General features: G+C 55.1%; 1 protein-coding gene and 1 pseudogene across 1 annotated transcript; both read right to left on the bottom strand.

Moving 5' to 3' along the window:
- Window positions 1-2,489: 2,489 nt before the first annotated feature.
- Window positions 2,490-3,404, bottom strand: LOC138389891 (uncharacterized; annotated as a pseudogene).
- Window positions 3,405-4,601: 1,197 nt separating this feature from the next.
- KIRREL1 (kirre like nephrin family adhesion molecule 1) lies at window positions 4,602-20,685 on the bottom strand. The gene is made up of 14 exons (XM_069478547.1): window positions 20,622-20,685; window positions 18,654-18,803; window positions 14,090-14,247; window positions 11,947-12,097; window positions 10,878-10,983; window positions 10,585-10,733; window positions 10,299-10,426; window positions 9,483-9,609; window positions 9,297-9,397; window positions 7,637-7,835; window positions 6,233-6,340; window positions 5,914-6,053; window positions 5,316-5,393; window positions 4,602-5,097 (listed from the first exon to the last, which is right to left on the bottom strand). The coding sequence occupies exons 1-14, from the start codon at window positions 20,638-20,640 to the stop codon at window positions 4,621-4,623; spliced, it is 2,091 nt and encodes a 696-aa protein (XP_069334648.1). The 5' UTR covers window positions 20,641-20,685; the 3' UTR covers window positions 4,602-4,620.
- Between the last annotated feature and the right edge of the window lie 2,821 nt (window positions 20,686-23,506).

Consider the following 23,506-nt stretch of genomic DNA (forward strand, 5'->3'; position numbering starts at 1 on the left):
TTCTGGGTCACTACTGCTAACAAGATTGTGTCAAGAGTTTGATTGTATGGCTGCTGTCTCCCCAGAGTTAGCAGTATTCCCAAGCAGCAGCGTCTGAAGAGCCCAGGGCCCACCAACACTCAAAGGCCCGTGATTTGGGGCCAGCAAAAAGCCAAGGACGGGGACAGCAGGACAGTGGACTGGTAGGAATAGGTGATAGTTCTATGCATATGGAGTCACTATTATTATTATTTTTTTTAAGGGCAGGCTTGTACCAGAACTGCCCAGTATGGCCTGTGACTTCTGCGCAGCAATTATTTCTCCAGGGACAGGGCCTGGAGCTCCCTCACAGTGATGCAAGAAAATGGGATCCTGCCCTCCCAGTTCTCAGGCCCCTCCACCAACCCAGAGGTGGAGTGTCAGGACCCAGCAGACAAAGGTGAGCTGATGCCATTCAGAAAGTCTGACCTTGGGGACAGAGAAACCCTGTGGGGGTGGGGGGAGGCCAGGAGAAAGGAATGGGATATTTAAATGCTAATTTGATAGCCTCTTCACAAAAATAAATGCCTTTCCAATCACATCCCCTGGTCTGTGCACTTCGGCATTCATCACAGCCTCCTCACAGGTCGCACCAGGGTTAGCAGCTTCACTGATCCCTCCAGGTGATTCTCAACATGCAGAATGGCCTGGAGGCACAGTGGTGACCAGGCTCAGGTCAGACAGCACTAACGTGGTAGGGAAGGCTTGGGAGGGCCTGGAGTTCAGCTGTGGGGACACAACTGTCCACACAGAAAAGAGCAAGGCAGATACTGAGCCAGTTCACTCCAAATGGGGTCTTGGCTTTCACGTGGTTTTCTTCAAACCCCAATGGCCAATATTGCTATGTACATGGGTCAACTATACTGACAGGCCCTCCAATTCCATCTTAAGGAGCCCAGGACTCATGGCTCCTGAAGAGCATCCACAGGTGAATAAGAGGGCAGGAGGCAAGAGGGCCTGGTGCAATGTGCTCCATGCTGTAAGCAGAAAAGGCTCCTGTCAACACCATGAGGGGAGAGGCAACTGCTGGGATAAGGAGGGAACATACTGCCCAGAGACAGGACAGTCAAACTAGCCGCTTCATTCCAAGCAAGACATTTGTGAGCGCATAGCACTGTTCCCAACCCTGACCTTTCTTTCTAACTTATGGTTTTTGCTTCATGCAAACTCTGAGGCTGGACTTTGAGGGATCCAGGATTTTGGATGCAGGCTGGGCCCTCCATAAGGAAGACCACGGCTCACCCAGAATTGCAAGAACCTCTTCAAGACCAGAATTTGTCAAAACTGCTTTACTCCTCTTCCCTCCACCAGTTCCCCTTGCAAATGGCTGCTACCCAACAGGGTCAGCTGTGCTCACTCCTTGGTAAGGGGAACAGGCAGTACCTGGGCCAGGGATAATCCTGAGGATTGGGGTAGAGGGTGGCTGCTCCCATTTCCCCAGACAGTAGTGGCCTGAAACCTGGGCACACAGTAAAGGAAACGCACCATGCCCTGCCCTGGCAAGAGACACTTTTGCAAACCTGTCGGAATTATGTGGGGAGCATCACGCATGACCCAAAGGCTAAAGGCTAACCCACCACATTGATTTTGCTCTGGTTTAGGGTGTGCTTTTTATTGCTGTTTGGGATAAAGGGGTCCCTGTTGGGAACTAATTCACACTTCTGACAAGATAATGAAGCCCATGGCAAAAGCTTCTTTGAATAGGAGAATCCCCTATCCCCCAACGTGCTAACCACTGTTCCCAACTCCTTGCTAGGGATGAGCTCTCCCCTCCAGCCCCCACCAAGCAGATACAGCAAATGAGAGCAGTTCTAGGTTGGTGCAACCTTTCTCCCTCATTTTACAGGCCAGAAAATTGGAGGTGAGGAATGTAAAGAGGTTAGGCCAACGTTACTCAGTTAATAGCAGCTTCAGAACTGGCTCTCAGGTTTCCTGACCCCTAGTCCCTTGCTCTTTCCACGGAAACAAGAATGCCAAAGGTGATCAGGATCACCAAGTACAGAGCACCACCAGGCTAGAGGACACCAGCATTAGACAGCAAAGCTCTGTGATCAAGCCCACTCCCCAGAAAAGCCGTTCCATGAGGCCTACCAGGCAGGTCCCAATTCAGATTCTGATCACACCAGCATGTGAGTTGCAGAGGGCAGAGACGACCTTGGTTGCTGATGCTTCCTTGTGCCTTGCACTGTGCTTGTTTAATACCAAGTACCCAGGACCCCCCAGTTCATGTGTTAAGAGCAGAGAACAGTGAAGTAGCTCTGTACCAGGCTTCTGAAAACTGGGCTTCCTTTCTCTGCAATTCTCTCTGCACCTTCAGCTGAGTTACCTAGTCACTTTGGGCCCCTCCTTGCCATCATTTCAACAGAATGGACCTAATACTTAAAACAAAAGGGGGGAAGTAGAATCCGGCCAAACCCCCCCGAAAAAAAAAATTTTTTTTTTTTAATATTCGTGTTTTAAAAAGCCACCATCTATAGGCTTTAAGTGTTTGGCTTACCCATGGCTCTAGTTCTATGAAAATAATCAAAATTTATATCCATTTTCTGCACAGGAACCTGCATTCTTGACAGACCTTCCCACTGATTCCTCACAAAAAGACTCCACAGAAAGGTGTCAGCTTCCAGGGGTGGAATATAGCTGGGAGCCCACAGGTGCCAGTCGGACCCACTCCGCAGGACTCTCTGCTGAAATGAAGGACATAGAGGCTGCCTGTGAGGCCAGAACTGGAGCTACTCGCTTCCTGGGTATTATCTGGTTACCAGCAAAGGGGTGGCTGGGAATGTCACCCCTCAGACCCATCAGTAAGGGTGGTGATGGCCCGTGGCTGATGAGCATGTAACTCATTAAAGTGAACATGAGTAATGAATGGTGACCACCGAGAAAGGGCAAGGAACATTCTGGGAATTGCACCCGAGGCCCCGCCTCCCCCTGGATGAGCAGCGGCGAAGGCAGAGAAGAGCCAACCCCAGACGCTGATTCTTGGGAAGGCGAGGCTGGGTCAGGGGCAGAGGTTCTCTTTGGTCAGAAGGTGGCGGCTGAGAAGCGGTCGTGTGGAATGTGTGTGGATGTGCGCGCACGTGGGCATGGAGGAGCAATGGGTCGTGGCATGCCTGCGGTGCCCTTCCGCGCCGCCTTCTCCCGGTCAGCACAAGCTCTCTGCCAGGGCCGTTTCCCGGCCCCCTGCCTCTCCAGATCCCCTCACTGCCTCTCCCAACACTGTAACATCTGACAGTATGTTTGAGGCTCACAGTACCCGCTCGCTGCACAACCGCCCACATGGGTGGGTCATCCAAAGCTTGACGTTCAAGGCACTGAAAGTGGGAGAAGGAATCTGATTGGTCCAAGAAAAAAAAGACACTTGACAAAAACCTGTCTGAAGAGAACATCTCCCATGTCCCCTGGAAGGTGGTCTCTAACCAGCCGGTGGGCCCTCAGGTAGGGCAGTAGAGTCTGAGAGCCAGGCCCGTGCCCTGACCCTATCAGAGCGCCCCCCGGTGTGACAGGTCTGACCGCCTGAATGTATAAAATGGATTCAAAGTGCTTGGAGACTGAAAGAGTAATGGAGTGTGTTAGGAACCTGGTGGAGAAGAACAGGTGCCCCCTTTCCCGTCCACTGGGACTCGTATTCGCGTGGGGGAATCCCTACAGCTTTTTCCCCCCCCAAATGAGGTTTTCATTGTTTTTGTTGTCTTTGAAAAATAGCCCGCGGCACCCCACCCTCCCTCACCCTCCCTCAAGCGGGCTCAGAGTGAAAGCGAGGAAGTGGGGCAGACGGGGAGAGAGGGGGCTCGGGCGGCTCCCTCTAGCGTCGGTTCTGGAAGCTGCTATGCAACAGCGGTCTCTGGGTCAATTAGGACACGGTCCTTCTCCACCAGGACCCCGACTTATCTGGCTGGCCCAGCATAGAGAAGGAAGGCGGGCGGTGCTGGTGGGGACTCGTGGCTCCCCCTGCACGCTAACAGACGGGTGTCCACAGTGGGCAGCCAGAGTGACTGGCATTGTGATCCCTGCTGAATGAGGGCTGGATTTGAACTCAGTGCCAAGGGCTGTTCTGTAGACAAGAGCTAAAATAAATCCAAGGTCCCTTCTGCAGTCCCCTAAGGAGGGAGAGATGCACCCAGGGCATGAATGCACACAACAGAGGGACTGGCCGGGCTATGCCGTTTTCCACCTGCCTGTGCCAGAGCCCCCACTCCCATACTCCATGTCCCCTAGGCCAAAGCCTGCCCACCCCCATATACCCCCTTTCCCACTTATGGGAGACCAGAAGGGTGGGATAGAAAGGGAATGCTAAAAAGTGCCCCCTCTGCTCTCCCCAACCTTCACATTCCCTGTCCCCTTGCTGGGGTCAGGCAAGAGCGCAGGTCAGAAGAGACACACCCTCCCGAAGAAGAGGGAAGGGCAGGCCCGGGAGGCTGGGGCATGCACAGAGCACCATCCTCAGGACGGGGTGTTTCTGGGAGACCTGCTCCCCACCTGCCACGGCGGAGGAGGAAGGCTGGTCCGAGAAGGGAGCAATGAGCAATGCCCCTGAATATCAGGGAACAGCTGTGAAAGCCTTCTCCTCTGCCCCGCAGAGATGCCCCAGCCAGGCTCTGGCCCCTACACGTGAGTCTGCATGCGCTGCTGGAATCGCTGGCCATAGTCCGAGTGCTGGGAGGTGTAGGAGAATCGAGTGGCCGTGGCGTACTTGCCGATGGGGTCGTACGCCTCATATGGGGTCCGCTCCAGGCCGGAGGGTGGGGCCTGGGGGTAGCCCAGTCGGTAGGTGGGGTACCCAGCTGCCCCGGGGAAGGGATGGGAGTTGAACTTCTCATAGTTCTCGTAGGACAGCTGGCTGGTTGTGTCAGTGCCAGCTGGGGCAGCAGGGCCAGGGGGTGCAGGCTCAGGGCCATAGTCGGAAGCAGGGGCCCGGCTGTAGGTGTTGAGCTGGGCATAGCCGCTGGAGTGGGAGAGGCGGGATGAGGGGCGGCCATCGAAGCGGGCAGGGCCAGGGGCACGGTAGTCAGCATAGAGCACTGCCCTGGAAGACGGGCGGTCTTCGTGGGCACGCACGTTGTAGTAGCCATTGGTGGGGTCCTGGGGGCAATGAGAGAAGAGGATGGAGGCGGCATTCCCTCTTGGGCAGGGATCAAGTCTCACCATAGCCTTCTGGGCCTCCTCCTCTGGCTCTCCCCGTGCTTCCATCTAGTACCACTCCACTTCCTCCGCTCCTTCACCCTCCTGGCCACGCTCCCCACGCCTGTCCTCACCTCCACCCCGCAGGCCCTCAGGCCCTGGCCCCTTCCCGTGCCCACCTTCATCTCATACTCCTCCCGGGTGTCGATGGTGTCGCAGCGCAGGTCCTGCTTCAGATCCACGTCATCCTTAAAGGACTGCAGAGCAGGAGTGCGCATCAGGAGACTGGCCCTGCTCGTCCCCCTCACCCACACCCAGAGGCCACCTGCTCATGGGAGGGGTCTGGGATCAAGGGCAGACCCGAGTTCTGTGTCTTCTCCCAGCAGAGGCTCTGGGATTCAGTGGGGGGAGGCAGACACCTGGTTCAAGCACAAGTTTTGTTGCTAACATGTCATGTGGCCTTGGGCATATTGCTGCCCCTCTCTGCGACTATTTCCTTATCCCAGCAGTGAGGTGGTTGGACCAGAAAACTGCTAAGCATTTCCAGCTCTCACACTCTGTGGGGAAAGATGGGCAAAGGATACCTATGGAGAATCCCCCCATCCCACCCTGCTTATCTTTTGCTGGAGGGAAATTAGCCTGGAGTGTGTGTGTAGCAGGAGCAGCGTTGGCCGACCGACCAAGGGAAGAGAGAACGACAGCGGTTATTAGAGAGCTGGGTAGAGCCAGTCCTAGGAGTGTGAAGAGGCAGAAGCCAGGGAGGAGCAGGACCCTCACCGAGTAGATGGCCTTCATGACCCGGGTTGCTGTGGACACACTGGCAGTATCGTCCTCCCGGTCAGAATGCATCGTGAGTGGCTCCCGGTTCACTGTCTCCACTTTGATGTCCAGCTTCCTCAAGGTCACATCCTTGCGACCTGGGACAGGGGGAGGTAGCCTAGACCGGATGCTTTCTGCTGGCCTCCGCAGTGGCTGCTTCTGGCCCCCCTGGGCTGGGAGCCCCACTGCCAACCCCACCATCCATGGCAGGCACTGCCTGCTGTGTGTCCCGGAAGGGCCAGGGGAGGGCTGTGGGCTGTGCGGGGCCCATACTCACTGCCTTTGCGGCGCCGGTAGAGGAAGAATACCAAGGCGATGAAGAAGAAGATGAGCAGGATGCCCGCGCCGATGGTGGCCCCAGCGATGACGCCCACAGGTAACACCTCTTCCGGTGGGGGAAGAAAAGGAGCAGAGTGAGGATGGAGCCACACTGGGAGCTGCGCTCAGTGCTGGCTGAAGGCTGGGCCACGGCTACGGTGGCAACCCAGGATGGTGTGCAGGGTTCAGTTCTGGCTGAGCCTGTGGTCGTTTAAGTCAAGGGGATTTGAGAGAAAGGTCTGGACTGTGGTTGGATTTAGGTCTGGGCTTCAGCTTGGTCAGAGTTGAGGGCATGGTCGAGTCTTGTCCCTGCAGCTCGAGTATCAGCTTGACCATGGCCTTGGGTCTGTCTAGCCCTCTCCATGAGTCCACCTGCCTGTGAGGCTTGGTCCCTCCTTCCTGGGCTGGGCTCTTGTTTGAGGTTAGCTGTCCCCAAACTCCAATCTGCCATTTGTGTTCCCACCTCTTTTGCCACCTTCCCACCCATACCACTGTGACCACCCCATCTGCACCCACCCACCCAGGGCTCAAACAGTCTTCCTGGGTTCCCTCTGCTTTCCAGAGCTGAGCAGGAATTCAGGAATCCTCCTCCAGCCTTCTCTCTCTTCCTGGCAGTCCCAGTTGAATCCAGATCCTGCAAGTCTTCCCATCTGAGACGTCCCCTGCTGAGCCCACGTTACTTTGTACTCTCTTCTCCCCCACATCCCCTTGCTGGCATCCTCAGCTAGGATGGAACTGAAGGATCCCATCATTTTCCACAGGGTTCCCCACCTCCTATGTCAAATGGCTAGTTCTCAAAAAAAAAACAAAACAAACAAAAATGCTAGCATTCCCTCATCAGACTTGACAGCTTCCCGAAGCCAAAGCTCCGTCATCCGGCTGGAAGTGCCTCAAGGGAGGGAACGTGTCTCTCCTACCAGAACAACGGTTCTTGGGTGGGGGGGGACCCAAACTTACTGAGCACCTACTGCATGCCAGGCATTTTATAAATATTCTCTCATTTAATCCTCACAACCACCTAGTGAGATAGGAGACAGGTAGTGCTATTCCCTTTTACAGTTCATTTGATTTTCTCCATCTGAATTCATTTGTCCCCTCTCGGTAAGTTTCTCCACTAAACGGAAAGTTTCTTGAGGGCAAGAACTGTGTCCTGTTCACAGTGGTTCTCGCATCCCTGAGGGCAGAGCCTGGCACATAGCAGATGCTTAGTAAATGTGAACAAAAGAGCAAATTTCCCTGGCTGAGCACCGAGGCCAGGTTCTAGGGGAGGCCCAAGAGTTCTCTCCTTCTGAGTCCTGCCATGGAAGAAAGAGGAGGCAGGATTCCCAGGCTGCCCTGGCCCCCTCTGGGCATCTCCAATTACCTCGCTCTTCTAGCTGTATGATCGCAGTGCCCGGCCCAAAGCTGTTCCAGGCAGTGCAGTTGTAGTGGGTCTGAAAGTCGGCCTCCATGACGTTGTTGATGGTGAGCGTGGACAGCACCCCGCTGCCTGAGTTGGTTCTCTCCACTGTGTAGCGCTCCAGGGTACCCACCTCCAAGAAGTTCTCCTTCCATGCCCAGGCCTGGGGCGGGGAGGGCCGGAAGGAGGTGAGAAATGGGTAGGGGGCAGAAGCACATGCCCAGGTGTCACCTGATCCACCCTCAGGGAACCCTCACTCCATGTGCTGTGTGTGCCCCCAGCTCCGCCTAACACTAAGTCTGTGACAAACCTAAGTCACACCTACTGCTTCAAACCCACGGCATCGAATGTCCACTCAAGGAGGAGCAGTGGCTCCCAAACATGGCACATATCGGCTTTACCTAACGAGATTCCTTAAAATCTAGACTCTTGGGGTTTATGCCCTAAATATGAATCTCCAGGGCAGAGGTCCAGGAATCTCCATTTTCATAATGATCCCATGTGATGTGGATGCAGCTGATCCAACGAACCGACACTGGGAACCCCCAAGTGTGGTGGGAAAAGTTCTGGAACACTGTGGGCTCCCATCCTGGCTCTCCCCACCGAGTCCCTGTGTGGCCTCCCTGTCCCTCTCTGAGCCTCATTTTCTTCATCTGTAAAATGAGAGAACCAGGCTAGTGCTAGACAGTGCTTCCAGCTCTGACAGTCTGTGATTCTAACTAAGCATAACTCAATCTTTAGGCTTATCTTTAACCATCCCACACGAACCCGCCTGGCTGGCTCTGGAGACCCAGCCACAGACTCAGAACAGAAAGGGGCATCCCCCAGACCCAGCCATCCCTGACCTCCCAGCCAGGGCATCCTGCCTGCGTGTCCCCTCCCTCAGAGTGGAGCCCGAGGGGTGGGGTGGGGGCAGCTGAGAACTGGCTCCTTTCCAGGGATCAATCCTCCCAGCTCTGCAGGGAAAGCCTCCCGGGAGCAGAGCCGGGCGGCCGTGGTAATGAAGTGTCCCTGGGCAGCCCTGGAGTTAGCCAAATGGTCATTAAATGTGATGAGGGGTTTGACGGTTAATGGTCACGGAAGGAATTAATGGCTCTTGGTGTGGGGGAGAGGAGAAAGGAGGGAGGAGAGTGGCGAGGGGCTGGTGGGAGAAAGGCAGGAGACAGAAGAGAGGAGTGGGGCGGAAGACTGATGGGAGGAAGGGGAGCGGGGGAGAGACCAGGAGGCAGTGCAAGGGCAGGATGCGGGGGTAAGAGACAGCAAGAGCATCAGCCCAGGGCAAAGAGAGGGGAACAAAGGATGAATTGAGTGGCTGCCCCACTCGGCTTCTCACACCTGTGGCTGCAGTGACTTCTCACAGCAACCCTATTAAGTGGGAGTTCTTGCCTCTGCTTTACAGACGAGGAAACTGAGGCTGACAACACTGAGTCATTTGCTTGGTGCCACACAAGTAAAGCTGCAGGTGGGACGCGAGTGGTAAAGGGATAGAGAGACAGAAAGGCAGAGGATGAGAAGGATGGAAAAGGGAAGGGAGGCCGAGCGAACACAGCCAGAGGCGCGATGGGGCTGGGCCCCAGCAGAGAGCCAGGGTGGGCTGGCCGTCCCCAGGAGGCCGCGCACTCACTATGCGGTCTGGAGGTGGTGTGCTCCCAATGAAACACTCCACCTTGCCACCGTCACCCCTAACAGCATACTGCACCGCCTCGCTGGAGATAATGGGGGGTCCTGCGAGCAAGAAGACACAGTCAGGGCCAGTCAGGACCCGCAGCACCTGCCCGCCCAGGCCCCGGCCGCCTCTCAGGCCACTCACCATTCACATAAAGTGGCACCTCCCGCTCAGCCACTCCGATCCGAGGCACGATGGCCCGGCAGGTGTAGGTGCCGGCATCTGCCTGAGTCACCGACTTCAGCAGCAGCTGGTTGCTGTTACTCAGGACCTGGGCAGAGAGAGCAGCCTCGGGTGGGGAGCCAGGAGGCCTGGACCCCTAGGTCCAAGAGGGCCCCCGCATGGGAGGCATTGGAAAGAAAGCAGGAGGGGCCACAAGTGAATTCCCAGAAGGGAAATGGGTTCCCGAGTCCGTCTGATCCATGCCCTGACCCTACACAGGTTGGCACATGAACACACCGTCTCTGCAATGGTGGGCAGGGACATGGCGGAGGCCAGAGAGAGCAGGTGCAGGCTGCGATCATTTTAAGAGGATGCAGCTTCTTCTGTTCCAGTATTTTTATTGCCAAATGAGGTAGGACATTTTGCTCTGAAATTTCTCTTCCCATATTTCTGGTCCAAACTATCTAAAGTGGGTCTCAGTAGAATCCAGGGAACCCTCCCAGCTTCCGCACCTCCCTGGGCAGCATCATTCACAGGTCGTGCCTCTGCACACGACCACCTGGGGCCTCTTCCCACCTCCCACCCCACCCTGCTTCCTTCTGCCTCTGAACTGGCCCACTGTCCTGTGAGAAGGGGTGGGGGTGATTGCAAGCACTGTCCTTCTCCTCCTGATCCCAAGACCCTAGAAATAACCCAGGTTCAATCTGAAAAATAATGCTGAATCCCCCCCTTTCTCCCTCTACAGCCCCCATGGCCGCACCCCTTCCTCCCAGTATTCAACACAGGCAGGAATCTTACCATGTTCGAGTCCTTTTTGGTCCAGGTGAGAGTGAGGGGGGGATTCCCAACCCAGACACAGGTGAGGGTCACATCAGAGCCAATGTCTGTGGTCGTGGGTTTGGGGTCAACCACGATCCGGGGGGCAACTGAGGTAGGAAGAAGCCTCTCGTGAGGGTCTCAAGCTCATTGGAATTCAGCTCCCATCCCAACCTGCTGCCTCCCCACCTGTGGGGCCAACCCCACTACACCCCAGGCCTTTAGAGGCTGCTGCACCCAGTTCCCGTCCTGCCTTCCCACTACTCACAGTGGACATTTACTAGAGTGCTGACGTTGGTGCTCCCCACTTTATTGTGAACCTCACAAGACACAGGCTCCGTGAAGAAGGAATAATCCACATTCGTCTCATAGCGACTCTCATGGGCGTCTTCAATCAAGAACCCCCCCTTGGCCCACCTGGGGGACAAGGCACCATAGAGGGGGGGTCAGAGCTTGACCCCACCCAACTAGATCCAGTGACACTGGCCCCCAGCACCCGCCCAGCCTCAAGGGCCTCTCCAGTATCACACCCCAGAGTGCTCCCAGCCCCCAACCCCACACCTGTAGCCCAGGATCTCGGGGTTGGCTGTGGCCTGGCACGTGAAGACGACACGCTCACCCTCCTGCACCGTCTGTGGCTCAATGGACAGGGTCACTGTAGGAGGGTCTGCAAAGTAGGAGACAGGGAGTGAGGGTCTTTTCTGTCCCTTGAGTTTCTTTTTCCCTCCCTAGTACATATTCTCAGACCTCACCAATCTGGGGGGCTCTGGGAATTTGAGTTTGCAGTGTTATTTATTGCAGCTCCAATAAATAAGCTGTCTTCCTCCCCTTTTCCACACGGAGCCTCTAGGGCGCCAGCTAAGGTGACCACAAGGATGGCACCCAAGGACAAATTATTCAAGGGATTAATGACCCACTGTGGCCACTAGGCGTCAGTGTGGGGTCGCCTGGCTCACTAAAGGGATGGGGTAGGGGCATCCCCAAGGGCTGCCCTGCCCCACAGTTCCCTGGGCAGAAGGAATTTATTGCGCACCTACCAGGTGAGCACACTCCATGCTAGATGATCTCACACTGTATCTCATTTAATGCTCACAACCCCAAGAAGCAGGCACAGGTCTACAGTCCCCTATCTGAAACCCTTGGGACTAGGATGCATTTCAAAATTTAGAACTTTTCAAATTTTAGAAAGGCAATGCTGTGTACAGACTGTTTACTGTGCAAGACCCCCAGCAGCAACACTCCATAGTCACACATGTTAATTCATCTGCAGAGAAACGTAAGACTATTAAGTTTAATAAAAGACTATGAAGAGCCTCGCTTTGGGTTAAGGGACTGTAGGCCCATGTTTTATTCTCTGCAAGTATATAGAATTGGGAACTGAGGCTCAGGGAGATAAAATCATTGCCCCAAATCACATGGTTTAGACCCAGGACTGCCTGGCTCCACAGCCAGTGCCCCTTCTGCCAGCTCTTAGCAGCCCCAGTTCAGAACCAGGGAATCTAAGAGAAGGTGAGCATTTGCCTTGGGGCCTGGGGAGGATCCTTGTTCTGTGTTTCTCAAAGGGCTGCTTATGTTCGCCTCCCCTCCTCACTGCCCCAGACTGCGCCTGCCCCGCCCCGTCCCCGCTCACGGTGCACATCCAGCTCGATGGAAGTCTCCTTGCCACTCGGGATGGCCTCGTTCATGCTGCGGCAGGTGAAGACGCGCCCGATGTCCAGGTCTGTGGGGTTAATGAGCAGCTGGCTCACGGTGGTCTCCCTCTTCCCATCCTTCAGCAACTCCTGGCGTGGGACAAGGGTGGGAGACATGGTCAATCCAAAAGCCCCTCCTCTGCTCTCAAGGTGTCCTAACTCAGAGCTGGGCTGGAGGGGTACTTTAACCCAAAGCTCACCCCCTCCCCTCCTCCCAATATCTTCCCCATGCTTTTGTTTAAAGTAATAGACTATTTTAATTATTTATTTATTTTAGAGATGGCGTCTTGCTGTGTTGTCCAGGTTGGCCTCCAACTCCTGGGCTCAAATGATCCTCCTGCCTCAGCCTCCCAAGTAGCTGGGACTACAGGTGTGTATCACTGCACCCAGCTCATAGACTATTTTTTTTAGAGCAGTTTTAAGTTTATAGAAAAAATGAGCAGAAAGTACACTTTCCATATACTCTCCTCCCCCACCTCACCACTTCCTCCATTAACATCTTACATGAGGGCAATATATCCGTTACAACTGATGGACCAATATGGATATATTATTGCTAACTGAAGTCCACAGTTTCCATTAGAGTTCTCCCTTCGTGAGTCCAGCGCAAAGTCCCTCCTCTTTTGGAAAGTCTTCCTCAGCCAGCACAGCCCTAGGACTCTCTGCAGCCTGAACTTGTGCCTCTTACAGCCCGTTTGCCCTGCACACAAGTCTGGGCACACCCAGCCTGGCACCTTGCTCCTAGGCACCGTGCATGAGTGAGTGGTCCACTGCTGAGCATCTCCTGCTAAACTGTAAACTCCTTGAGAGCAGGGAAGGGACTCATGCCTCAGTCTCACACTGCCTCAGTGGCACACAAACTGAGGTCCTCAAATATGGGCACAGGACCTCTTGAGCTGGTTTCCACATTGCAAACTGCCTGAGGGAAGCCATACTATTAACCAGTAAGGCCCTGCAGTTTGACAGCCACGCACGCATCTTTGCTGGCCTGGAACAGCATCAGGCCAGTGCAGTAACACTGGCTCCCTTCTGCTGTTCCTAAACTCCGTTGTCTTTAATGAATGTGAAAAAAGGGGGTGGATGACAAATGGCCATTAAGAAATCAACCTGTTTCGTTGCCAAAATATTTCAAAACATGTGGACCTACTGGAGAGAAATAACAGAGCTCTTGGTTGTAAGAAGGGTGGCACCACTGAGGACAAACCATCATTTGTCGAATGGTGAAACTAAGGCCGGAAAAAAGTGAAGTGCATCGTCCAAGGTCATACAGTGTGTTAAGGGCAGAGCTAAAGCCAGAAGCCAGGTACCCCCTGGGGTCGCACCGAGGAACACAGGTGAACACCTCTCTCTCCATGCTGAGAAGCATCTCCTGCAGCACCTAGCAAAGGGCTGGGCACACATACACACTTGCCCTCGGCTGGCAGAAGGAACCTCAAATAGGTGATCTGGATTTTCATCCCAGCTGTACCACCCACTTTGCCATGTGACCCTGGACAAGTCACTTAATGCCTTTCTCTGCCATGGCTTCCTCATCTATAAAGTGCATACAATAGTCCCTGCTTCCCCAGACTTTTAGTTGTGATGATTGGGCTGATATGCCAACTAGACGCTGAAGGGAAGGGGCAGAAGTGACCAGTGGAGAGAGAGCACAGTCGGACCCAGGTACAAATCCCAGTTTGCCAGCTGTGTGACCTTGGGTAAGTCACTCAGCCTCTCTGAATATCAGTTTCCTCCTTTGTGAACTGGAAGTAACAGCTTCTTTATGGGACTCTTGTGCGAATTAAGACTGTCCATAAAGTGCTTAGCATGCACAGTGCCTGGCACACAGTAGGTGCTGCGTAATCCATGGCAGCTATTAGTACTATTATTCTTAGTCTCTGTTCAGCTACTGAATGGCACAGTGAACCTGGGGCTCACTTCTCTGGGCCTCAATTTTCCCAACTGTATAATGAGTGGGTTGGACCTAATGACCTCAAAGGCTGCTTCTGTGTCCCTCTGAGTCTGCAGTCAACTCCCTGTGGGAGAGGAGAGATGAGCTGGGGCCCAGGCCCAGGAGGAGCTGGGGGCCCAGCCAGGGCTCACCGTGCTGGCCACAGCACCCTCCTGCTGTGTCCCGTCCCGGAACCAGATGATGGTGGCTGCAGGCTTGGCGTTGAAGGCTCGGCACGTGAGGTTGTGCGGGGTGCCTGCCTGCAGCAGAATCACAGGGCCTCCGTCAATCCTGGTGTCCTCCGGGGGGACTGCAGGGCAGAGCAAAGCAAAGTCAGCCCTGATGACCCAACCCCTGGCCTGGCGGCACCCTCCATCTGCATGTCTATCTCTTGGCAGGCGGGGCCACTCTATCCCCTAACTCACAATCACTGTCTCCATTGCTCCTGTGGTGGCTTCACCCTAGGTCTTCAGCTCACAAGCTTCTGGTCACCAATGCCTAGAATGTGACCCAAGTAGGCACATTTACTAAATGCTTAAGGAATTGAATTGATCAGGTGTCTGATGCTAGTAAATAGGAGGCCTCTCCCTACCCTATCTCCAAGGCTTTCAAATGCTAAAGTAACCAGACTGCAAGTCCCTGAGGGCAAGGGCTGCTTCTTATTTACTCTCAAACCCCCCAGTGTCTAGCCCAGAGCTTGGGTGATAACAGATGCTCAGGGCTATTTGCTGAATTAATGAATAAGTGACTGACGAAATAAAGGCAGAAGGATTTTGATTATAATCTTTCTGGTCCACCCAGTATTCAACCAAAAATGAGAAGAGATTTTACTTGCCTCTTGCTGGGAAAGAAAAGAAAGACTCCGAAGGAGCTTTCCAGAGGGAACCCTAGAGAAGAGACCCTGGGCAGCCCATGGGGCTCAGTGGTGGGTGGGCAGGGCTGTCCTCAAGTTTATGAAATACAGGTCTCCATGCTGGGGCTTCAAGTAGGCAGAAACCTTGCAGCCAGTCCCAGCATTCTGTTCACCTCATGCATGCCAAGTAATATGGTGGGAAAAGAATGAAGTTTAGACTCAGGCTGCCCTGGTTTCAAATCCTGGCACTCTTGTTTACCTGTTGTGGGATCTTGGGTGAGACCCTAAAGTCACTGAATCTTAGTTTTTTCATCAGAGACAGAACAATGCCTACTCACTGGACCCTTGTGAAGGTCGGACGTGATATTGTGTATAAACTGTCACAGGCAGAATGCGTTAGCTTACTATTAGCTTACTACCAGGGCGAGAGCCAGCAGTGGCTCCAACTCCGGCCAGGCTAACTATCCTCTGCATCCTGGCCCCTCCTCCTAGATCCCGGGTGTATCTGGTTCCAGTGCTGGATGGGTGCAGGTTTGGGGATGGGAGTGGGAAGCAGCTTCAGAAGTAGAAAAAGGTAGAGAGGGATGGATAAAGAGCCACCACTCAGGGTCTCCTGCTCTGCCTGGGTCCCTCTGAGGTCACGCCAGGAGTAAGGTCCTGGGTGGGCACAGCCCTTAGGAGATGCCATGCCAGATGTGTGCCCAGACATGCGGAGTCCCCCCAAGGGGAAGGCATCTGTCTCTCCTGCCCTTCTAGTGTTCCCATTCCCTTTGTTCGGGCAAAGACTGTCCATCTGTCACCTCTGCCACCAGCCTACCTTGCTCTACGGTTTTCCAAACTCTGCCCATCGCCCGCAAGCCTATCCCTGTCCTCTGTATTGGGGCAAGGGAAAATAAAGCTGTTGAGTCTGCTCAGCCAGCTGTTAGAGGTCATGAATCCAGATGTGCATGTGTTTATGAACAAGAGTTTATGATTTGCATTATCAACATGCCCACATGCCTGTGGCCTCAGTTTCCTTGTTTGTAAAATTTCAAAAATAACACCAACACCTATTCCCTAGAGTTCTTATTGTAGAAGTGAAACAAGAATCAAGAGTGTGAGGCCAACTGCAAACTATGATGTGACTGACAATAATTTCTACCGTTCACTGGATGTTCACCTTGCGTTGGCCAAAGTGCCACCATGTACATGCTTTCATTTAACTCATACCACAAAGTATATTTCATTAATCTTTGCGTGGTAAATACCATTAACCCCAATTTACAGATAAGGAGCTGAGGCGCAAGAAGGTTAAGCAAATGTGTTCAGAGGCAGGACAGTGAGCTAAAGGGCAGAGCTGGGATGTGGCCGAGGCCGACCAGACCCCTAAGCCATGCTCCTCACGCAGGCCTGGAGTTGTTTATCACTAGGGATGAGGAGGAGGGTGCAGGTCTGTGGACCGTAAGGAGAAACAGGAGAGGACATTCTGTGAAGAAGGCTGGCCTGGGGAGACGGGGAGGAAGGGGCTTGGGGGGGGGATGGCTGGGGAGAAGGTGAGTCTACGGGGCTGGTGGTGTGCAGGGAGGCTGCTATGAGCCACTGGGCACAGCCCACTCCTCATTTCTGCCCTGCCCAGTCTCTGGGCCCTGCTGCCATGAGCAAAGGCTGTAGGCAAGCAGGTAAGCAAGAAGGGATGCAGAAAATGTCACGCCTTCTTATTGCCTCCACCTGCTGCAGGTGGCAGGGTGTTTGAGAGTCCAAGAGAGAGACAAGGAAGAGAGAGAGTGAGAAAACAAGAGCAGCTGGACTAACCAGCCCCGCCTCCCTCTCAGCTCCATCACTCTTGGGGCTTCTCCCTGCTCCTGTCACCCATCCAAGCCCCTCAGGCTGGCCAGTGAGGCCCACACCTCCACACCCGCCATGCCCCCCAACAAGGCTGTTGGCTCCCCTCCTCCTGCAGCTCTCCCTCATTGACCTGCACTCTTTTTAACAAGGCGCTCCCCCATCTAGAGTTCCCATTGACATTCTCCTCTTCCAGGAAGCCTTCCTTGATGGACCAAGCCACTGGGTGCCATTATAAGCCCTTATTCCAGCAGCACTGAGGGGCTTAGTTGGCCTCTTTTCATCCCTCTCTATCTCTCTGTCTCTGTGCTGGGGTAGGAGAGAGAAAACAAGAGTATTAAGGACCCCTCATTAGGATGAGCGTTCTCCAGGGCAGAAGTAGCACCTTCCAGGGTCCAAAATAGAGGCAGTTAGGGAGGAAGAAGAAGGGACAAGGCTTCCTAGCATCTCGTGGTTCCCTTCGAGTGCCTGGTCCAGCAAGGGGGCTGACACCCGCCAGTGAGGGATGGAAGACGGTGTCTTGGCACCCCATGTTCACCCTCCAATTCTTGCTCTCTAACCTCAATCCTGTTCCTTGCTAATTCTTCCCATTTTAGTCCTGGAAGGAAAAGCAAGTCATCCACCAGTCTTGAATCCCAGTCCCCCAGGGCCTGTACAGCCAAACAAATCTGCCATTGGGTCCCTCCAGTCCTCACTTACTCTGATGTCTCACATTCGCCCACTTTCACAGCTTACAAGTCCCTGTGCAGCAAAGCAGCAGTTGCTAAGAAAAGGCTGATGCCACTGTGCCATGTTACCAGTGAGAAAAGCCATGCCCAGGGGTCATCACCTCTTCATGGCCATGGTGCCAAAAAGGCCCAGGAGCATCCGGAGCCCAGGTCCCCCGACCGCAGCAGTCCAGGACTCCTCCCGCTACACTGGGACAGCTTGTCACGTTCTCACCTCCCTCCCCCCAGAATGAAACTTCCTTGTGTCCAGGCTCACTCATCTCAGCTCCTCTCTCCTTCCTCCCATCCATCCTGGCGCCTCCCCCCACTTCAGTGATTCCAGGTTAGAGAGAGGAAAAAGAGGCAGGATAAAAGATAGGGACAGAGTCAATGACAAAAGGGAAGACAGAGAGTCACAGGCGGACAGAGTCCTAGCCCGAGACAGAAAGCACAACAGAGGCAGGGCCACAGCGAGACAGGAGAGTGGGGAGAGGCAGGAAGGCTGATGGGCCCAGAGGCAGGCGGGAGCGAGGCCTGGGGAGAGAGACGGGCAGGGTGGGCAGGGGGCCTGCGGGCGCTGGCCTCATTCCGGCACTGTGTGCAGGCGAGAGTCCCCTCATTATGCAAATGGCCTCCGGGGTTACCATAGAGGGACATCTGCTCAGTCCCCCTGTGAGCGGGTGGCTGCCAGGCGCTTGGCTTCCGAGAGCCAGCCCTCCCACAGCAGCCATCCAGACAGCCCCTCAGATCTCAGCCCCACGGCCTGTCCCTTCCAGCCCTGCTCCCCGGGTCCCCCAGGAGCCCCCCAGGTGAATCTGAGAGGAGGGTGAGGCTGGGGGAGCAAAGGAGGCAGCTGGGGGGAGGGAGGGGAGCAAGGGGGCCCGTTCTGTGCACTCAGGCAGCAGAGGGGCAGGAGGAAGGAAGGAGAGGCTCCCTCACCAACAAGCCTGTAGCCAGGAAAGCTGGGACAGGAGAACCTCATTTCCATCACCCCAAGCTCCCTGCTCCTGCGGGGACTTGTCCCCACAGCTTTGTGTCCAGAAGCCGAAAGCCCTGTCCTTGAGTGGCCTGGGCACAGGCTGGAGCAGAGAGGACACCAGTCCTCACACAGCCCATGTGTCCTGCCCGGGGCCCATGTCCCTGCTCTACTCTCTTCTACCCAGACCTAGCTTTGGGGGACGTTTAAAGAAGGAGCTGGGAGGGAAAACCAGGGACAGTGGGACGGTGGGGGCAGGGATGAGGCCAGCAACAGAGAGCAGAAGCTGCGACCCCGAAGAGGAGAGCAGGAGAGGCTTCGAGGACACGGGGAGGCACCGAAGGGCGCTGGGTCATTACTGAGCACGGTGAGCTTGGCCCTCCGGGAGCGCAGGGCGGCCTCCGTGGCCTGGCACTCGTAGGAGGCGTCGTCAGAGAGCTCAGCATCTGTGATCTCCAGGTTGTACTGCCCGGCGTCCGCGGAGCCCACGACCCGGTACCGCGGCCAGGCTGCAGAAACAGAAAGGGCGAGGCCCGGGTGAGCCCCAACCTTGGAACCGGGAGGGCCCTGCCGCTAAGGACACTCCTCTGCCCACCCCTCGTCCCCTGCCAGGGCCTACACTGACCCAGACCAGCACTCCTCCCTCTGCCCCGTGCTGGGACACCACTGTCAGGGGAGAGGGTGAGGTCCCCAACACAGGCGCCTATTGTCACGACCCCCATGGCGAGGCCGGGAGCCACAGAGCTGGAGGAGCGGACAGGAGGGGGGCAGAGGCGGAGAGGGGAGCAGGAGCAGAGGAAATCTCTGAAGCTGTTTGCAGACAAATGTCTCTCATAATAATAGGAAAGAAAGAAGAGCAAAAAAAGGCAGACAGCAGGGAGACAAGGAGAGGGGGGGAGAGGGAGAGCGTGTGGGCACCAGGAAATATAGGGCACCACAGCACAGATGTGAGCTCACTGGGGGCACTTCTGTGGGGCTTGCAAGGCAGAGGGAAGCCCGAGGCAGGCAGAGGTCTCGCCCCCGCGCCATGGGAGGGCGGATGAGGCAGGGCCCTGCCAGCTGCCCGAAGAAGCCCCTAAACCAGAGTCCTGGTTTCCTGTGGTGGCTGAGGCGGGGGTGGGGGTCTCCAATTCAGCCTCCCTCGCCCTCCTTCCCTCAGGCTGCCACCCCCCTCCCACTCCCCTGCCCTCCCCTCTCCTGTTGCTCACCATGGCTGCCTCCCATTATCTCCCTCTGTCCAGAGGCTATCGATTCTTCTCACTCCGTATCTATTGATCTCTCTCTCCCAGTTTCTTTCTCTTTCTGTCATCAATGGATGCACCAGACCCATCGCTTTCCTTTATACGGATTGCTCTGCACAGACAAATTTCCCCTACCTGTGCTAACACAGGGAGCCCACTGCAAATCATCTCAGCCCCCTCAACAATAATGAGAATGGAAATACACAGCCCGCTTCCATACTGACATCATCACCAGGCTTTACATCTCACAGTGTGTTTTCACAAAGCACGTTCTCCCATTGGGTCCAGAACTCACAAATGCACTTTTAGGGCAGGCAGGCCTGCGACTGCCATGCCTGTTTCACACACCAGTACACTAAGGCCCAGAGAGGTGGAGTGGCCTTCCTGACATCACCCAGCTGGCAGGCGGTGGAGGCAGGGCTAGAACCCAGCCGTACCGCTCTGCATCCACCCTGCCAGGTGGCCTTTCCAAAGGTCTCTTCACCTGCTTTAGAATACGGGAGGTTGTTTTTTTGTTTGACTGACTCATTACATTTGCTTCAGCACCAGCTACATACCAGTGCTTAATAAAGGCTTGTTGAATGAATAAATAAATGAGTGCTTGGGCTGATATTAAAATGAGTTCTTGGCCTCTGAGCAGACATCGCCTGTGCAGGCGGGAGGAGAGAAGCTGGAGCAGAGCCAGCCCGGCGTAAGGCACTTGCAGGACACAGACATTGCCTGTGCTCTCCCCTCCCCTCCACCGGAGTCTCCCAGCACCTCCTGCTAGACCTCTGCCTGCAGCACCCCTCAGGGTGTCTGTCTGTCTGTCTGAAGCTCCTTACGTAAAGGTCTCTTGGTTTCCCTTGACCTCTCTGGCGTCATGCTGCCTTCCTCGAGCCAGTCCGCAGTGGGAGAAAAGTCAGAGCTGTGGGTTGGGAAAGCAGCGGAGACGGAGCTCGGGAGGACAGGCAGGGCAGGCTGGAGTGCCGAGGAGGGTGGTGAGGACACTAAGGGATAGTAAGTCCAGAAATCCACGCTGGGAGTGGGAAAAGGGTGCCGAGATGAGACAGTTGGGACGCCGGGTGGCTGGGCGGCCGCACTCACCTTTGAGGCCCTGGCCCATGCCCAGGGCCAGCCCGTCCTTGGTCCATTGCACAATCCCAGAATAGTTGAGCAGCACACAGGGGAGCACGGCCCGCTGTCCGGCCACCACGGTCTGGTCGGCTGGCTCCTGGCTGAAGCGGGTCTGGGTCCCTGCAAAGCCAAAGGCAGCACTGGGTAAGGAGGTGAGTGAGGAGAGGGGCTCCTCCAAGAGGTCACCCCCCCACCCCCTAACACACACACTCTGCAGGAGAGAGAGAACCTCAGGCTGGGGAGGGCGACTCCCCGGTGTCTGCTCCTCTTCAGCCTCAACCCCTTCCCTCCAAGATGTCATGTGCTCGCCCTTTATTCCTTTCCCCTCCATGGCCCACAGGAATGGGTTTGAGGAGCTGAAGTGCTTGGCAATTGTTAAAGTGGTGCAGTGTTACATAAAGGTCTTGGAGATGGGTCTAGTCCAACCCTCTCATTTTACAGAGGAGGGCCCTGAGGTCCATGGAGAAGAGTAACTTAAAGGGCACCCAGTGAGTTAATGGCAGAGCTGGGATGAGAGCCCAAGCGCCTGCTCCCCAGGGCCTGGGCTGTTCCTCTACCACCCACTGCCTCACCCCACACCCATGTTATCGGGCCGTGCACTCGTAACAATGGCTATTGGTGACACTGCAGCCCCCCTCAATCCTTGGGACTTGGGCCCATTCTACAGTGACCCCTAGTTGGACATGTGTCAGGTAAGCCAATGGGAGCCAACATGAGCCACCACACGCGTGCAACTATGCCAGGTACAATTCTCCCTTGAATGCATCCAGCAAGTGCATATGTTTTATGGGGCAGGCATGTACATGTGTACACACGTGTGTACAGAAGCTTCCTGGGCAGGGAATGTATCCAAAACCAAGCAACTCTCAACGCACTTCTTGGCATACTTGCACCGCTCTGTGTGTTTACCCCTTGCTCCCAAGGGCTGGGGGTGTGAGCGTACACAGGTGGACACACCTGCACACCCCCAGCCTCCCACACTAGCACGGTGGGAGCTGAGAGGCCACATGACTCTGTTCCACTCTCCCCCCCGGCTGTGGGAGCTACACATGGCTGCCCGGCTGGCAGCTCGGCTGGGAGCATTTGATTAGAGAACTGCAGAGTAATTGCCTTTAATTGTGGAGCCTAAATGGAGCAGGGAATTGCATTGCGGGTTTCTTCTCCCCCACCACTCCCACCCACCCGCTCCAACCAGCACTGGTCAGTCCCAGTGGTGGGGCAGGCCTGGACTCCCTGCAGAGCTACAGGGGCTGTGGGCTCAGCTTCCTTTGCCAGGCTGTGGGAAAAGGAGGGGAGGGGCAACTGAGAGGCTGGAGGACAGCAAAGGGAGAGGTCTGGGCTTCCTTGCCACACCCCCAACCTGTCACACCAGGTAACCAAAATCAGCTCTCCCCAGAACTCAGGGTCTCCTCCCTCTTCTTTCGCTCCCTAGCTCAGGAGTCTTTGCAGAGGCCACAAGCTCCAAATCCAACCTTTTCCAAACCCAGCTTTCCAAAATTTCTCTAACCTGCCATCACCACCGTGTGTAAGCAAACTTAACTCACCCCTCCCCATTCCAAGATCTCCCTCTAAGCCATGACAGATCCTAGTCTTATCCCTCCCTTCTTTTTTCTCCTCCAGCCCCATTTCTTCCCACATCCCCCTCTTCCAGGAAGCCCTCCTAGACTGATCCCTGGGCCCACAACTGGTCCCATCACCCAGCCTTGCTGTCCTCTCTCAAGTTATCAGGGCTTATGCCCATGATTTTGCTTGTCACAGGGTAGAGGGTAGCTGGGAGGTGGGCGTTTGCCCTAACTGTTATACCAGAACAGGAACCTCTCCTCTAAGACTGAGAGTCATGATCTCTCCTCCCCCTGGACATCTGACATCCATCCACACTGGATGCCACACACAAAGGTGACTGAAAAAGAGGTGGCAGGGGCCACGAGTGGACTGGTGGCCTGGATATGATATAGTGTAGGCAGCCTCCTTACTTTAAGTGTGCAGGTACAGCTCTTTGGGTCTGCAGGGGCCAGGAAGTTAGAAACAGGGTCCCTCTCCCATACTCTGAGGGTCTCCTCAAACTTTGCTGACCTGATCTCCCACTCACATCTTCTAAAGGAGAAAAGGATAAGGCTCACACACATTTTGAAGGATTAGGGTGGCAGGTGCTGAGATCCTGGGAGAGGGGTGGGTCAGGTGAGCAGGCTGTATTATTAATTCAGGCATTGCCTTCATTATTATTCAAATTTATTCATATCCTTGCGCATTTCTCTAGTGCAGCTACATGCTGCAAACTCCCCACACTCACGTTTCTCCTTCCCACAGCCCCCGGAGCCCAAGTCAAGGGCTTGAGAGTGGATGGCTGGTGAGCCCTGGCTCAGAGATGGAATTTATATTCATAGCTTTCCTGCATGGGGCCTGGACATCCTGGTCTCCTGCTGACATCTCCAGAGGACAGTGAGCAGCTGGCTCCGTGTCCAGTTGGAGTGAGGAGGTGACTGGCCCTGCGGCAGGACGGAGGTGGGAGGCACTTGCAGTCAGATTCGGGAGATGGGGATCCTGCTGGAGTGAGGAGTGGTGTGACCTTGGGCGTGTCACTTCCTCATCCGGGCCTCCATGTGCTCACCCGTACAATGACAAACCTGGACCAAAGACCGCAGATCCCTCCATGCTCGAATACTAAGAGCACAGCTTCAGGAGACAGACTAAGGTTTACGTTCTGCCTGTGTGGCTTCTCAACCGAGTGACCTTGGCCAACCTACTTACTCCCTAAGCTTCATTTTCCTGCTTGATAAACTGGGGAGTGGTAACGCCTGCTTCCCCCCTGCTGTGAAAGCCAAACGAGATGAGGTGAACAGGATGCCTGGTACATC

This window comes from Eulemur rufifrons, chromosome 8 (genome assembly GCF_041146395.1).
Source record: "Eulemur rufifrons isolate Redbay chromosome 8, OSU_ERuf_1, whole genome shotgun sequence".
Classification (NCBI taxonomy): Eukaryota; Metazoa; Chordata; class Mammalia; order Primates; family Lemuridae; genus Eulemur; species Eulemur rufifrons.

Bases quoted from the DNA above. Each gene is read 5' to 3' on its own strand.
- KIRREL1 (XM_069478547.1), bottom strand. The intron at 7,836-9,296 runs GTGAGTGCGCGG...TCCCCGCCCCAG, and splicing joins CACCACCTCCAGACCGCATA to GCCTGGGCATGGAAGGAGAA. The intron at 5,098-5,315 runs GTGGGCACGGGA...CATTGCCCCCAG, and splicing joins GGGAGGAGTATGAGATGAAG to GACCCCACCAATGGCTACTA.